We start from the raw sequence: 15,023 nt of genomic DNA on the forward strand, positions 1-15,023 counted from the left end.
CTTGATTACTGACTGGGCAAAACGGCTTTCCTTTTGTTTCAAAGCCGAGAAGAGTGGACTCTTGTTGAACCTTTAGCAAATCCTCGCTCAGTTGAAACCAAGGCCAAGGCTTTACGTATTGTCTGTCTGTCTGTCTGTGTGTGTGATGTGGGCGAGCGAGCACGCGCACATCTGATTGTATCAAAAGTCGTGTTTGTGTGTCTAACGCTGTGCGTCTAACGCTAGGGAGACAGGTGATGTTGGGGCGAGAGTCAAAATAACAAATACGTCCGCCAAGAACGGCTTGATCCAATCAGCCACCGTCTGCTGTCTTGTACACACACACACACACATAGCAGCCGAGGCTAATGATGCCATGTCTGCGTCGTTGTCTGAGCCCAACGGATGCTGAAAAAGCTGTGATAAAACAGCCCAGCTCTGCTTTGGCATTGTTTTGCGTGCTCGTGTGTCTCTTCCATTTGCACCGACCGCAGACATGGAAAATGCTACAGTAAGCAAGTGCGAGAGCCAGCGGAAGGTTGCTGGGGTTAATTGGCATTGAAGTTCAAATGACTTTTTAAGTGCAGGAGGCATGTTTGTTCTCATTGATTTTGCTGACTGGGAGTCATTTATAAACTGTGTTTGCAAAGAAGGAAAACAACTCGGAGCTAATGGAGTACAATACCTCAGCACGTGCGTGAAGCTACGCCACAAAACAATTGCTGGAGTGGAAGGCATGGGTGGATTGACGGACCGACGGACGGATGGATGGATGGATGGATGGATGGATGGATGGACGGACGGACGGACGGACGGACGGACGGACGGACGGACAAACGGGCAGGTGGGTCGACGGACGGACAGACGGATGAATTGATTGCATGGATGGATTGCATGGATGGATTGCATGGATGGACGGATGGGTGGATTGCATGGATGGACAGACAGACTTTCCGTTCCTTTGATATCTCACTTCAACTGATGCGACTTAGCTGTACGTCCTCCTGAAGCCCTCTTGATATTTTTGGAAAGTCTTCTGCTTCAAATATTTTCCGTACACAGCCTGCATGTTCCATTTTCTTGTTGTTGAGCATCACCTTTACTTTTTTTATATGAGAAAGCGAAAGGTCAAACAAGCAGCTTTCCGTCATCCCAAGAATCAAGTCTGCAAAGAGGAACATCAAGTTGCTAGCAGCACAATAACAATGCCAGCCAGCCAGCCCTGTTTTCCCCACATCTGAGATTTCCATTTCCTAACGTAAAGTGAGAAGGAAATTAAACAATGCGAATGGAACAACGTTGCCGCCAACATTTATGCCTCCGCCATAAAGCTCGGACAGGCTGAATTTACGAGAGCCCGCCGCCGTAAATACTGCGCTCGGGAAATGTGATTAGGCTCATAAATAGGATATTCCCCGCTGTCCTAGCCTTCACCCGAGCGAGGAGTCTTGTAAAAGCATATGTTCGGGAGGGACACTTGGCTGCTTTTCTCTGTTGCCAGCCGCCTGTGTGGGATCTCTACATTTACAACTCTGCCACTTCTCAATCAATAGAAAAACATTCAAATCAAATCCATCATAATCACCACAGATGATTTCATCCATTCATGTGCGAGAGACTTGTTGCTAATTGAAGTTGACTGGAACAAATTATGATGAGACCGACCAATCGGAGCAAGAAAAATGAAAATGTCATCTGACGTGATTGGTTGAAAAATAATCCTAGTGATGATGTAACGTCGGCCAGCACTAATCATTTTGAAGTCCCTGGGCAGGTTTGATTGAGATCTAATTGGACAAATAAGACATCTAGCATACATAGTGGAAGCAGAAATTCCACTTTTGCTCATTTTTCTCCTAAAGCTGTGATAAATATTCAAAACTCAGCTGTTCTTGGTTTCGACAGGTGGAGTGGCTGAAGAATGAAGAGATCATCGACCCGGCAGAGGACAGAAACTTCTACATCACCATCGACCACAACCTGATCATCAAACAAGCCCGTCTTTCCGACACGGCTAACTACACGTGCGTGGCCAAGAACATTGTGGCCAAGAGACGCAGCACAACGGCCACCGTCATTGTTTACGGTAAGCCGAATTGGCCTCTGCGTGAAAATTCACTTTTGAATCAGCCTTACATAAAGTCGGACCTACTAACCCTTATCGATTAGAAGATCTTTGAGCTCAAACGTTGGATTCGGAGGGCTTTTGTTTCCATCTCCCGGCTCCCTGTCGAACGCAGACTCATCATCTTCCAACTTTTTGGAACTATTGACCTATCATAGTATCCTATTGATTCTTTTCAAAGAATATCCTGAGAGGAAGGAGCCAGCATATAAAAGACAAACAATATGGGAAGGTCTTTTGGCTGTAACTGGCAATGACATCAATAGGAGTCATACTAATAAGTCCCAGATTTTGGTCAGAGGAAACACACACACACACACACTAAAAGAAAAGAACAACACACACTCGCCATGTTTGTCACCAGCGTAACGGCCGTGGCAGCGCTCTGCCGTGTGCTTCAATCAGAAATAACTGCATGTGTGTGTAAGTGTGCGCCGCAACAGACAGACAGACAGACGGACAGACAGACAGCCCGAGATGGAGTGCTTTGACACTGATGTATCCTTACAGAAATAGATTGTTCAATCTGCGCTTCAATCTCCTCGGCTCTCCCCGAGGGGCCCGGCTGACGCTGTTGACAAGGTGAAAAAGTTGCAAGGGATCAAAAGAGGGATGAAGAAAAAGATGGTGGGGAGGAAGCTCCACGAAGGAGATCAATTTGACCTATTTTTGTTTCAGCTGATAGAAATATTGACCGACACGTTCCGTCGACTCTGTTTGTGTCACCAAAGAGTTTTTTTTTTTTTGTAGTCACGACGTTGCATGACATGCCGTTGATTTGTAACTTCACAGTGAACGGTGGCTGGTCGACATGGACGGAGTGGTCAGTGTGTAACAGCCGCTGTGGCCGGGGCTTCCAGAAACGAACTCGCAGCTGTACTAACCCCGCCCCTTTAAACGGAGGACTGCCTTGTGATGGACAGGCCATCCAGAAACTGCCTTGCACCTCCTTGTGCACCGGTGAGTTTGAACCTTTCTCTGCCAGAACTTCAAATGCAACGTCACGGGGCAGGTGGTGATGATGTCATCCAGTTGCAATAGAAGGCAACGTGAAGCGGTAATATTTCATCATCATTATGTTGCTTTGGCGTCATCTTGTGACGTGTTGATGTCAGGGCACTTTGTTGAAGTGATTTGAGGACCTACATTAAGAGTCACCATTTTGTGGCTATTTGGTACCAAGGACCCATCCGTGTTGGAGTGAGTTGAAGAGCTTCATTAAAAAAAAATCAAAGTAGTGCCCCTGTCTGATGGCATCTATAGGAGAGCATGATATTCATTTTTCCGAGATTCACTAGAAAAACATTTGCTTCCAAATCATATGCAATTTATTAGCCGGACATGTCTTGCTGTGTGATGGTGTAGTCTCCCAACACGGTTCCTTGTGCACCATCGGTGACGCAATAAGCCGTAAACAGATGACTTCTGTACTAAAACACCTGAGACCCTTTGGGTGTTTGTTTTTTTTGGGCACCACTCCAGGATCGGCTACGTCAATAGTCGTCCGCAAGGACTTTTTGCGTAAGCAGGCAGACTTTTGCCCGGTTACTTTTCTGCAGCAAAGCAGAGACATACAAGAAGAACTTGAAGGCCTGGGATCCAACCACTACTAATACTGGCGGAGCAGCTTTATGCTACATAGGTTCTGTTGCCGTTTGCGTTCATTACAAAACCTGCTAGTAAAATAGCCGGATGGACGCACCTTTCCCTTTCTATAAATAAACCCAAACTGAGGTAAGTGTGACCTGTGTCTTTTAGAGGAGACTGGCAACATGCCGGAGCCGGACAGGGAAGTTGCAGAGGACATTGGAAAAGTCCATGAATGCTCCAAGGGACTGACTGCCCCTGACGGCCATCTTCAGGCTTCATAAAGCTTGCTGCTGATGTATCATTCATTGCACCATCTTGTATACAATGGAACACTCCAAAAAAAAAAAACTCTTTAAACATTAATCGTCACTAACCTTCATACAAAATCCCATCGGTGGCTAGCTTGCTTGTGGCTAGTGCTAGCGGCTAACGTACCAAACTTGACGCACTGTTTCTTTGTGTCACAGAACATCCAAAAGAAAATCAACCAAATACTTTTAGCGGATAATAAATACGGACATGCTTATATAATAGCGATCACTTCAAATCTGATCTTGTGGAGGCGTAAATGACGAACCCACAGGGGAAGATGATTGCAAATTTTTTATGAGTTTCCAAAGTTGAAGTTCTCCACTGTATACTCCACTGATATTATGATGACACACATTTACAGTTCTATAGCGTCCTCTGAATATACAAACAATATTTGTAATACTCTTTCTTCCAATAAATATTTTCATCACCCGTTTGAGTAATCCTTGTTATTCCAACGCACACCAAGTGCAACAGAGTTTTATACCATTATATGTGTTGCCATGCGCTAAACTGGCGGATGGTTGTACACAAACTCTTGTACATTACTAGAGGGCATTATTTTACAGTCACAGTGCAAACAGAAAATGCCATTCATGCTCAGATGAATAGTTATTATTTGTCATCTAATTGTCAACAATGAACTGGTCTTTTTTCTTAGCCTAAACTCTAAACTTTTTCATACCCTTCAATTATTTTATGTTCACTCATTTTCACTTTTTCTTCCTGCTTCATGCTCTTTTTTTGCACCATTTCTATTGAATTGGTATGCTTTCTAACTCAATGTCAAATGTTCCCACTAAATTCTTATGGTACTGGAATGTCGCTTTACAAAGCAACACTTGTACTTTGCCGCCCCCTTGTGGGATCTATAAGCATTTAACCTTTTGTATGGCGCCTCAATTCGTTTTTTTTTTTTTTTTTTTTTTTGCTGTGAGCATCAGGGCTTGATGCATGTTACAACCACTGTATTTGCACCCCCCCCCCCCCCTTCCGCAATTAGTTTTGTCCAATTTTTCAAAGCGCTCATGTTTTGGTTTCCTTTGCGTTCCCTCTAGTGGATGGCGACTGGACCGAATGGAGTAAGTGGTCGGCCTGCGGGACGGAGTGCACCCAGTGGAGGAGGCGTGAGTGCAACAACCCGGCGCCCAAAAACGGCGGGAAGGACTGCGAGGGTTTGGTCCTTAACTCTCAGAACTGCACCGACGGACTTTGTATGCAAAGTGAGTTGATTCTTCGCCACCTGACACGCTGCATGCAAAGCCATGTTGAGAAATCCCAAAAGGAATCAGCAGAATCTTTCAAACATGATGTAAGTTTGGGATTAGCCATTATGTTCCGTTCTCTTCCATCTTCCCTTGGCCAGCAGGCAAGTTTCTGTTGCGCTCAGCTTTCTCCCCTGACACCATGGCTCCAAAATGAGTTTTCAAATGTCACATTTCTGTCCTTGCGTCGTTGGAATTGGATTGTGTGAAGGCCAACTTGATCAGATTTCTGCTTTTTCAAGCGATGATCGTTTGTATGGATTTTGTGTTGTATGTACAGCATAAAAGATGCAGCAATTAGGCAGTGTTGCTTTTTGTTTCATGCCACCTCCCTACCTTCCTCCTCTTCCTCAGACGTCGCTATCCTCTCTCTCTCTCTCTCTCTCCCTTCGCCTGCCTGCCTGCCTGCCTTTTGTCTCTCTTCCTGCTTTGATGGTGTGGATTGGTCCGCATTTATTTTCGCCCGGTCAAGTCAAAGCCTCCTTTCTTCGGAAAAAGGTGGCATGGCCTAAATAACAATCATCAAACAAGTGCATCTGCCGCCAATTGAACTGCCATTTGCGGTGAATTTCTCAAAAGCTGGAAAGCCGAGGTGCGGCCAATTATATTTGTCGACTTGCAGCACGAGGAGGAGTACCTTTCTCGCTCATTGCGCCCAGAGTATAATTGGCAGACATTTGACGAGAGGAGAAGAGCAAACACAGCGCGACGTATTTTTAGAACACACACGCGCGGGCAAATTGTTTGCGCATCCCAAGGATGCCACAGGTTACTCAGCGACGGTGCTGAGCGACAACAACCCTTCATTAGCGAGGAATGGTCAGCCGGCGCCTCTTCACCGTGATTCTTTTTCCGAGTCGGGATGACAGAACGCATGGACGAGTGAAAGTACATCCAGATCCATCCGTATGTATGTACTGTCCAAGCCTGAAAAACAGAAGCAGTCAGTTGTGTTGTCAGCAGCGCCTCAAAGTCGCTCGCGCTTCCTTCCTTTTTGTCCATCAAGGGTCACCACGGTAACAAGGAAGATGCGGTGGCTCGTTAAGACTCCGTCATCATGATTTTGATGCAATGATTCCATATTGCTGCTTGAATGTTGCCATCTTTTCTCCAATTATTCATTCAGGCTCATTTTCTGTCTTTGTAACGACTCGACACACCAACTACTTCCTGTAGCACTATAAAATGTGTGCGAGCATGCGCGCCTCACTTCGCCGCAAATAAATTCTGGTGTCGTCTTTTAGAGCCGCAGTAATTTGCGGAGATAGGATCGCAGTCGCGTAATGTTTTGGACTGTTTGCATGACGCAAGACAGCAAAGCGACCGTTTTTGTTGTTGTTGTCGTCGTCGTCATTTCATCGATTGAATTTTTCCACATTTAAACCCGGAGAATACAGAATATGATAGGAATCGTGTTATTATTGATTTCTTCCTTGAAGTTTTGACTTTTTAATTTCTTCTCATCATTTGGTCTGTATTATGTAAATGGATTTTCATCCATTTGAGGGAAATTCATATATTTGTAATATATTGTATGATGTGAGGAGGTAAATAAATGCGGTCACCATCTTGTGGCTCTATAGGCAATTCTAAAGTGATTTAATGACTGCACTGAAGATGACTCAGTTGATTGCCATTGAAACATGAGCACAAATATGAAGGACCTTTTATTGCATCGACTTTCCCCGTTGTTCTCTGTTATCCTCTCATTTGCCTTCAATGCTTGATCAAATGCTTTTTTTCCCTCCACGTCACGCCGCGTTAGCATTTTAGCATTATCCCGACCGACCGCTAATCGGTTTGGCATTTGGCAGACGCGCCGACGATTAAGAACAAACGGTGTGCAAAAAGAGTCGCACATTTGCCGTCGATTGGCATCGGAGATCAACAACGCTGATAGTGTTGAGTCCGTGTGTTGTCCCGTTTGACTCCTTTTTTTGTTTAGTTCATCCATCCATCCTTCATTCCTTCTTTTCCCTGTCCCCAAGGTTCATTGTTTGAGACGTCCAAAGAAAAGAGTGATGTGGGATTCACATGTAAGTTTTATCCTTCATTTCTTGCCTTTTTTCTTCTTGCTTCCTTTGTGTGAAGGTGTGTGTTTTTGTGTCCATGTCTATTTGTGCTCTTCTCTTATCACAAGATGCGTGTTTTTGTTTTCTTCAAGAAGTCAACTGTGCTCTCGCATCAATTATTTGTCTCGGTCGCCAGTGTGACGGGAATGTAAATCAAAGCCATGTCGTAGATTCCATTTGAAGAAGAAGGCATTTTCAAGGGAAGCGCTCAACAAATTGTTCAAAGTGTGAAAGGACCCTTTTTAAAACACTTCCTCAATCTTCATGGAAACATTCTGACATTGATCAAAATGCACAAAGAAGTACTCTCTGGAATTACACCAGACACTTTGCATATGCTCTGGTTGAAATGGCTCATTATGTGTTTGGGATTTTTAGAATAACCAGGCAGACGCTACTCTGTGTTGCCAGCTTCTACTTTCAACCTACCTTACTGCACCTAGCTACCTACCTACCTGGCTGGCTGGCTAATCACCTCTCTAGCTAGCTAGCCTCCCTATTGTTCCCATCAGCTACTTAACTGTTGCGTCAAAAATTGACTGAGACATTTATTTGGGTCAATTTGATGTTGACTAAAAGTGATGAAAGTGAATCTCCAAATGGCTGATGGCTATGGACCAATCGACCCGCTTACCAAGCACCCACCCTGGCCTATGATGAAATTTCACAAAGACTGACTTAGCTAACTCCCTTACTTTGCGGGAGTGTGTGCGTAAAACATGCACCCCCTCGCATCGAGCGCTGTCAGATTAGACTGAGCACAGCATCAAAGATGTACGAATCCCACTCTGGCTTCAGGTGTTTCATTGGCTCCTTTTATAGTGCGGACGTCCACTCGGATGTCGAAATGTGGAAGGGCTTTTTCACATTTTGTTGTGTGACAAACACACACAAGGCGATGCTTGTGTGTCCACGGGCGTGAAGAGAAAGAACTCAATTTGAATTGAAAATGTGTGGGTCACTCAGATGACTTTGAAGTTCTGGATCACAAATAAAAAGTATTGAATTGACAAAAATGGAATACTAGTAGTGGCAACAACTTTCCTTCTCGACTTGTTGACGTAACCTTTTTTTTTTTATATCTACAGTACTTTTACTCCAACTATTGTCCGACCTTATTATTAGGATATTTGCAATAAATGCCCCTTATCTTTCGACTTTTGTTTTTCATACATTCAAACTTGTTTTCCTCAAGATGAACAATAAAACGGTCGTACGTGGTTCGCCTCACAGTGCAGAGGGTGCGGGTTCGATTCCACCACCTAGATGGATGTAGCCTTGTACGTAGTCAGTCCTTCCTTGACTTGTTCCTCATTCTATCACAGCCCATTCATTCTGCCATTTTGCCTTCAAATCGCACGCGCACACGTCCAAAGCCATTATTCATCCGAGCGGGCCGAAAGTGTTGCTTCACCCACGGCCTCTCCTGTGTCTCGTTGTCAGGAGACAGCCTATTATATCAGGCTGTCAAGTTGTAAAAGGGCATTAAATAAACTTTCAAGTGACACTTAAAATAGAAGGTCAATCAGATCAAAGATTGATTCATAAAGATGCACCATGATTGCTATCACAAAATTACAATTGAAGAGGATTACAATCGTGAAGAACATAAAGAAACATAACAGTTGCGATATGCAGTTACATCACTACATCATCATCATCATTTAGTTAAAAGAAAAAACAACAACGGAGAATATTAAGATCTCAAGAAGTACTTCTTAGATTTGGTTTCAAACTAATCCGATTTAAAATATGCTTTTGTAATTTACTTCTCTAAAGTCAGACTTGGCAACGTGTACATATATATATATATATATATATATATATATATATATATATATATATATATATATATATATATATATATATATATATATAGTAGTGCGTGAACGATGAACCGATAGCAATTTGCTGTATGATTAAGATTCTGTGTTTTTTTCTTCTTGATGAAATGGCCCGCTCAGACTTAATTATGAGAAACAAGTCTGTGCCGTCGTCACGCCTTCGATCCTCCGTTCAGCCTCCCCTGAGACGCATGAGGTGGTTCACAGCGCCCTCAGGTGGTCACTCTTGAGGCTTTTTTGCTGCGAAGACGTGCATCGGAATGCAAGATCTGTGAGACCCGAATAAAAAGCGTCCGTCCGTCCATCCGTCCATTCATGGCTTATCCTGGCTGACTTAAGGCTAATTCATGTGTCTTATAATTAATACTCATTACAAATTCTTGATATTGTATTAAATGTCATTTTTAAGTTACTTTTCAAAAACTACATTTGAAGACCGTAGCGGGGTGGGAAACATGGAAGTTAACAACAACAACAAAAATAAATTCCCAAAAATAATGCAGCTGTTGGAGTGAAAGTGGTGTGCCGTATTGAAGGAAGACCCATGTAAAATAATGAACAAGCATATTAAGATGCTGTCTAGACAAATGCTCGCTCTTATTACGCATGCCTGAGGTTTGTTTAAAACTTGCATCCTTGCAGTCTGAAAGGTAGGACAGTCAGATAATGTCATTGTCCAGGCAGTATTTGGAGGAGTCTGTAGTCGAAGGACTATTATTTATTTAGCTATCCGTTTTTGATTTGTTGATATCAATATATCCCCCTGTATGCAGTATTAATATCGTATCTATTTCTCGATGATACTGTCTAATCATCACAGCCCTCCCTGTGAAAGGTGCCACGTGAATAAAATGGACTTGTGTTTTTCCAGCGGCTCCGAGCACGGACGACGTGGCTCTCTATGTGGGCGTGGTCATCGCCGTCATCATGTGCTTGGTCATCTCGGTCATCGTGGCGCTCTTTGTGTACCGCAAGACGCACCGCGACTTTGACTCGGACATCATCGACACGTCAGCGCTCAACGGAGGCTTCCAGTCGGTCAACATCAAGACAGCCAGATCAGGTACTGGCACGCAACGCAGCCTTGACTCCATCCTGTCTGATCCATTGATCCAGTGTGTATACACGGTTATTTATGTATGCCGTGCCTTTGTCTTTGAGGAAGATTGGCCAAAGCCTAGCTTTTGGTAAAAGGGCCGTTGAAAGTCACTGTCTTGGCTCGTCGAGCATTCCAGCCCCGGGTTTGCAACAAAACGCTTGCGACTGAGAGAGAGAGATGCTTATGCGTATGTGTCATTCATTCAATATGATCAAATGACTTCCCGCAAATGCCCATAGTCCATGGCTGGAATCGGAGAGTGTCTGGCACATTTCGGTCAATCCCTCACCGCCGTTGGTCAGCATCCCTCGCGCCGACTTTATCTGAGCTTGTTCCCCCGGCGCCACGTTGACTCCCACCCGCAGCATCCTTCTTTCCCGTGGTTAAATTGCACTCGCGTTGACATTTCTTTGCGTCGACCTAATGGAGCTCACTGTTGCACGCGTGAATTGCTTTGGAGAAATCTGGTGGTAGTTGTGTGCATCCCTCGCTTGGATATTCATCAATTCGCCGCTTCAGCTATTTGCTGAAAAACTCACATATTGTCTTTACAGCGTGTATAGCTAATGACGTAATCGGTTGCTTCACGCTAAGCACTTTGGTGACACATGAAGGCAAGATGTAACTTCATATGCATCCAAATGCTAGCACCCAAAATGTTCACCAAGTGGTTAAGAACAAGTGTGTTCCTCATGTCCGTGTGTGTGTGTGTCACATAGCAGATGTGAATTTATTTGGGAGTGCTAGTGGGAGGCCAGGAAGTCTGTATCTTGTGATACATGGACACTGTCATGTTTACGTACGTTGGCGGGGACCACTCAGGAAGGAGCTGTGTAGAAATACGCACAAGGGAGTTGAAAACATCAAATACTAAAAGCAGAAGTCAAGAATATTACATTTGGGGTTTCCTATATCTGTCCAATTGTGCGTGTGTGTGTGTGTGTGTGTGTGTGTGTGTGTGTGTGTGTGTGTGTGTGTGTGTGTGTGTGTGTGTGTGTGTGTGTGTGTGTGTGTGTGTGTGTGTGTGTGTGTGTTGAATGCCAATGACAGAAGCAAAGGAGCAATTTGTCAGCTAACGTGCAAAATGCTAACAGTCAAACTTAAAGGACTTGTGCTGTTCCTTGAATTGTTTGGGAAAGCCCTGCTTATGTTGCTTTTCATGATAGCAAATGTTAGTTGATTTTTTTTCTTTTGAAACGCTTAACTTAATTTCCATTGTCCCTATTTCCGTTCTCTCTCCCCCCCCCCCCTTTGCCTCCCTAGCTGATTTTTTTTCAGCCCCTCCCGATTTGCCAAATGTCGCCGCCACGTACGGCGGCGGTCCCCCATATGCCCTCCGCGACGTGTCCGATAAAATTCCAATGACCAACTCTCCACTCTTAGAGCCCCTCCCCAACCTGAAGATCAAGGTGTACAACTCCTCCGGCCTCGTCACGCCGCAGGACGACCTCGGAGGAGACTTTACGTCCAAGCTCTCTCCCAAGGTGAGATACGGCAAAATACAACCTCATCAAATCAACAACAACAAAATTGATATGGCAAGAATGGAAAAAAAATATATACTGTAATTGCTTATTTTACAATAAGTCTGCTCACTTTTAGACCATGAAATGCAAAGCAGCTCTTCTTTTTGACCACATGATAGCCTACGGTGATTTGAGATGGTGGCGGCGCTCCCAGGCACGAGCTTGCCAAGTCGCTGTTCTCAGGGAAAGGGCAAAAACAAAAGAAAAAATGCAAAAACATATTTTTGCATGAAATACTTCAGGATGAACACGTTGTCTCTATTTAGTGGTACGTCCATAAAGTAACAATCCAAATAAAACACGCTAGTCTAGTGAGTTCAAAAGTTAAATAAGAACTTAAGAGTCAATTAGAAAATATCCTAATCAATCAAATCAAACAATCATCTGTTATTATTAGTCATGTGACTTTGCCGTTGTAGTTGACGCAGTCTCTACTGGAGAACAGCGACACGATGAACCTTCGTAACCAGAGCTTGGCCCGCACTCGAGACCCCTCGTGTACGGCGCACGGCTCCTTCAACAACCAGGGAGGACACCTCATCGTGCCCAACTCGGGTAAATGCCAGCGCATCTCCAAATCAGCAAATCCAAATTCCCCCCCAGAAAGTAGGATCCGGTGCTCCATTGCTCCATGCTCATTTGTGCTGCTTGCGGTTGCAGGAGTGAGTCTGCTGGTTCCGGCGGGCGCCGTCCCCCAGGGCCGCGTCTACGAGATGTATGTGACGGTGCACAGGAAGGACAGCTCCAGGCAAGTCTTAGCCGCTTTCACTTTTTCCTCCAATGTGCTTTCCCGGCTGCCAGCCTAACGTATTTTGTGCTGTTTGTGCCTATTTCTCGCCATTATTAAGATTTACATTTATCGATCCCCTCAACTGATCATTCGCCATGAATAAATTAAGCTAAAAAAAAAAAAAAACTCGACAAGACGGCTGCTCGGTCAAAAATAACCAATTGTGGTTCCCCCCCCCCCCCAAAAAAGGCCATTTTTTTCATATATAAGATACTATATTTAGCATCATTTTGAATAAATGAATAATCATTTAACCATCCCTTTCCTCATATTGAAGTGTGGGTGTTAAAGACCCACTGCGGATGTTCTCATTCCATATCGCAATGTTGAAAAACACAACTTGCCTCACAGCCTGGGAAGGAAGGAAAAAAAAAAAAAAAATGCAGATCTACTGCACGTCATTTCTTTTTTATTTGTTGTCCAGCGGCTATAGTGGGGATTGCTGTTTTTACTGCGTGCGAGCGACACGTCCTCTAATCCTCTCCTTCTCCTCAAAGTCTCTGCGGGACACCTGAGAGAAATATTGCCATTCAGAGTGCAGAGCTGCTGCTGTACAGTTGAGCGGCCACTTTGAAACAGCTCGCAAACTATCTTGGAAGGAAAGAAACTCTTGGAAAAATGTCTCGCCGGAGTAGTCAGGAAGTAGTGAGGTGGAAACATTTTTGATCAGGTCGTAAGGTCAATATTCACTCTTGACAGGAGAATTGAACAATAATTGGCAGTAAAATATGATGGTGTCCATTTTTTCAAATATCTTAGCTTTTACTTTACACTCAAAGCAACCTAAAGGATTCCCGCTTTAGATTTGGTTCATGTATGACGGGTGATGGTCTCCTTCCCTCTTCTGTCCTTTCTCTCTTGAGTGTAGCGAGTGCTCGATCATCATCGTCGGATTTGAAGGACTTTGTCATTGAAAATCGCACTTTTTTTCGGGGCACTTTGCTTCGGGCCCCCCGAAATGACTAAATAGCTTGAGCTGCAAAGCGTCACGTTAAATTTGTGCAAAATGCTTAGCGATAGCTTCCAACAGGAAGTCCACGTGCGTAGCGGGCCGACGGATTAAGCGGCAACCTCGGTGGTTGCGCTCCATTTTGCCTCCTTGATGGAATGTTTATTTTATCTTCTCCCTTCATGAGTCATTAATGAGGTCCAGCGGCTGAATCAATAATGCTGTCGAGGATTAGCGCTGCTTCGAGCAGTGCTCGCCCCAAAAATCTCTTTTTTATTTATTTATTTTTTTGCAAAAGAGGAGATGTGCCTGGAAGCGCCAATGGGTTTTCACACAGGACAGCAGGTGGCGACGGATCAAATCCTCCTTTGGGGGCCTTCCGTTTGATTGCTGGACGAGCTGCTTCCGCCGCCGTTTTAGACAACACGTCCCTCCGCTGGACATCTTGTGTTTATCTGTCCTCCCTCCGCAGACCCCCGATGGAGGACGTGCAGACCGTGCTGAGTCCGGTGGTGAGCTGCGGACCAACGGGAGCTCTGCTGACCAGACCGGTCATCCTCACCATCCACCATTGTGCTGACAACGTCCATGAGGACTGGCTCATACAGCTGAAAAACCAACTGACTATGGGCGAGTGGGAGGTGGGTCAGCTGTGGTTTCAAACTAGGGTCAGGGCTTAAAACTAGCGTTAGGGTTTCAAACTAGGGCCAGGATTTCAAACTAGGCTTTCAAGCTAGGCTTTGGGTTTTAAACTAGGGTGAGGGTTTCAAACTAGGCTTAGGGTTTTAACAAGCATTGGAGCATAAGAAAGCCACCTGTGACTAATATTTCAGCAGCAAAAGAGGGCACGTACACACTAGATGATAGAAAGCACGTCCGTAGGGGATAAAACAAATAGAAAAGCAGGCGAGAGTTTTCCTACAGGCGCTAAGAAGTAGGAGACTCCTATCAGCTGCAATTTGTTATGCTTCTGCCGTCCTCCTCCTCTCTCATCATTCTTCTTTTTTTTTTTTTTTGGCTTCTTTTAGCATGAAGCTTCAGCAATCTTGCCGTGTGTGTGTGTGTTTGTATACTGTGTGTATCATTCCCATTCGCTCGTCTTGTGTTTCTTATCACAGCTCCACACAATGTCTCTGCGCAATTAGCCATGCATACGATGTCAGTGTGTGTGCGCGTGTGTGTTTTTTTGCAGCAGGGATTGTGGAATGAAAATGAAAAGCGGAATTTCATCAGCAAGTCCATTTGTTTTCAGGGAAATGTTCATTTCCAAAAGAATAAACGTTCAAATCCAGGGGAGTGAAGTCATTCAATTCTGCAGGTGCCAGGCCAGAGTTGTGATGACAGCTAATATTGTATTCATAACATGCATGTTAGCTCCCCTCTCAAGCTGATCATTTATTGCTCAACACAAGGGTGACTTGAGATGCGAGTTTGCAGTCAGGATAGGGTCGAGGCGTTCCACCGCAGCCCCG

The 15,023-nt window shown here is 44.5% G+C and overlaps 1 protein-coding gene across 5 annotated transcripts in view; it reads left to right on the top strand.

Moving 5' to 3' along the window:
• LOC147058669 (netrin receptor UNC5C-like) overlaps nucleotides 1-15,023 on the top strand; it is a 132,958-nt gene that overhangs the window by 112,431 nt on the left and 5,504 nt on the right. For 2 of the 5 annotated variants that reach the window (XM_085910126.1, XM_085910127.1), the window contains exons 7-15: nucleotides 1,885-2,065; nucleotides 2,897-3,064; nucleotides 5,065-5,229; nucleotides 7,260-7,307; nucleotides 10,059-10,250; nucleotides 11,550-11,770; nucleotides 12,232-12,367; nucleotides 12,473-12,560; nucleotides 14,024-14,192. In XM_085910126.1, the coding sequence (XP_085766252.1) occupies nucleotides 1,885-2,065; nucleotides 2,897-3,064; nucleotides 5,065-5,229; nucleotides 7,260-7,307; nucleotides 10,059-10,250; nucleotides 11,550-11,770; nucleotides 12,232-12,367; nucleotides 12,473-12,560; nucleotides 14,024-14,192 (1,368 nt within the window). The remainder of the gene's footprint in view (nucleotides 1-1,884; nucleotides 2,066-2,896; nucleotides 3,065-5,064; nucleotides 5,230-7,259; nucleotides 7,308-10,058; nucleotides 10,251-11,549; nucleotides 11,771-12,231; nucleotides 12,368-12,472; nucleotides 12,561-14,023; nucleotides 14,193-15,023) is intronic. The other 3 variants (XM_085910129.1, XM_085910131.1, XM_085910128.1) reach the window with 2 other exon arrangements.

Source organism: Syngnathus leptorhynchus, chromosome 4 (assembly GCF_054491065.1).
Source record: "Syngnathus leptorhynchus isolate UIUO chromosome 4, UIUO_Slep, whole genome shotgun sequence".
NCBI classification, from domain to species: domain Eukaryota; kingdom Metazoa; phylum Chordata; class Actinopteri; order Syngnathiformes; family Syngnathidae; genus Syngnathus; species Syngnathus leptorhynchus.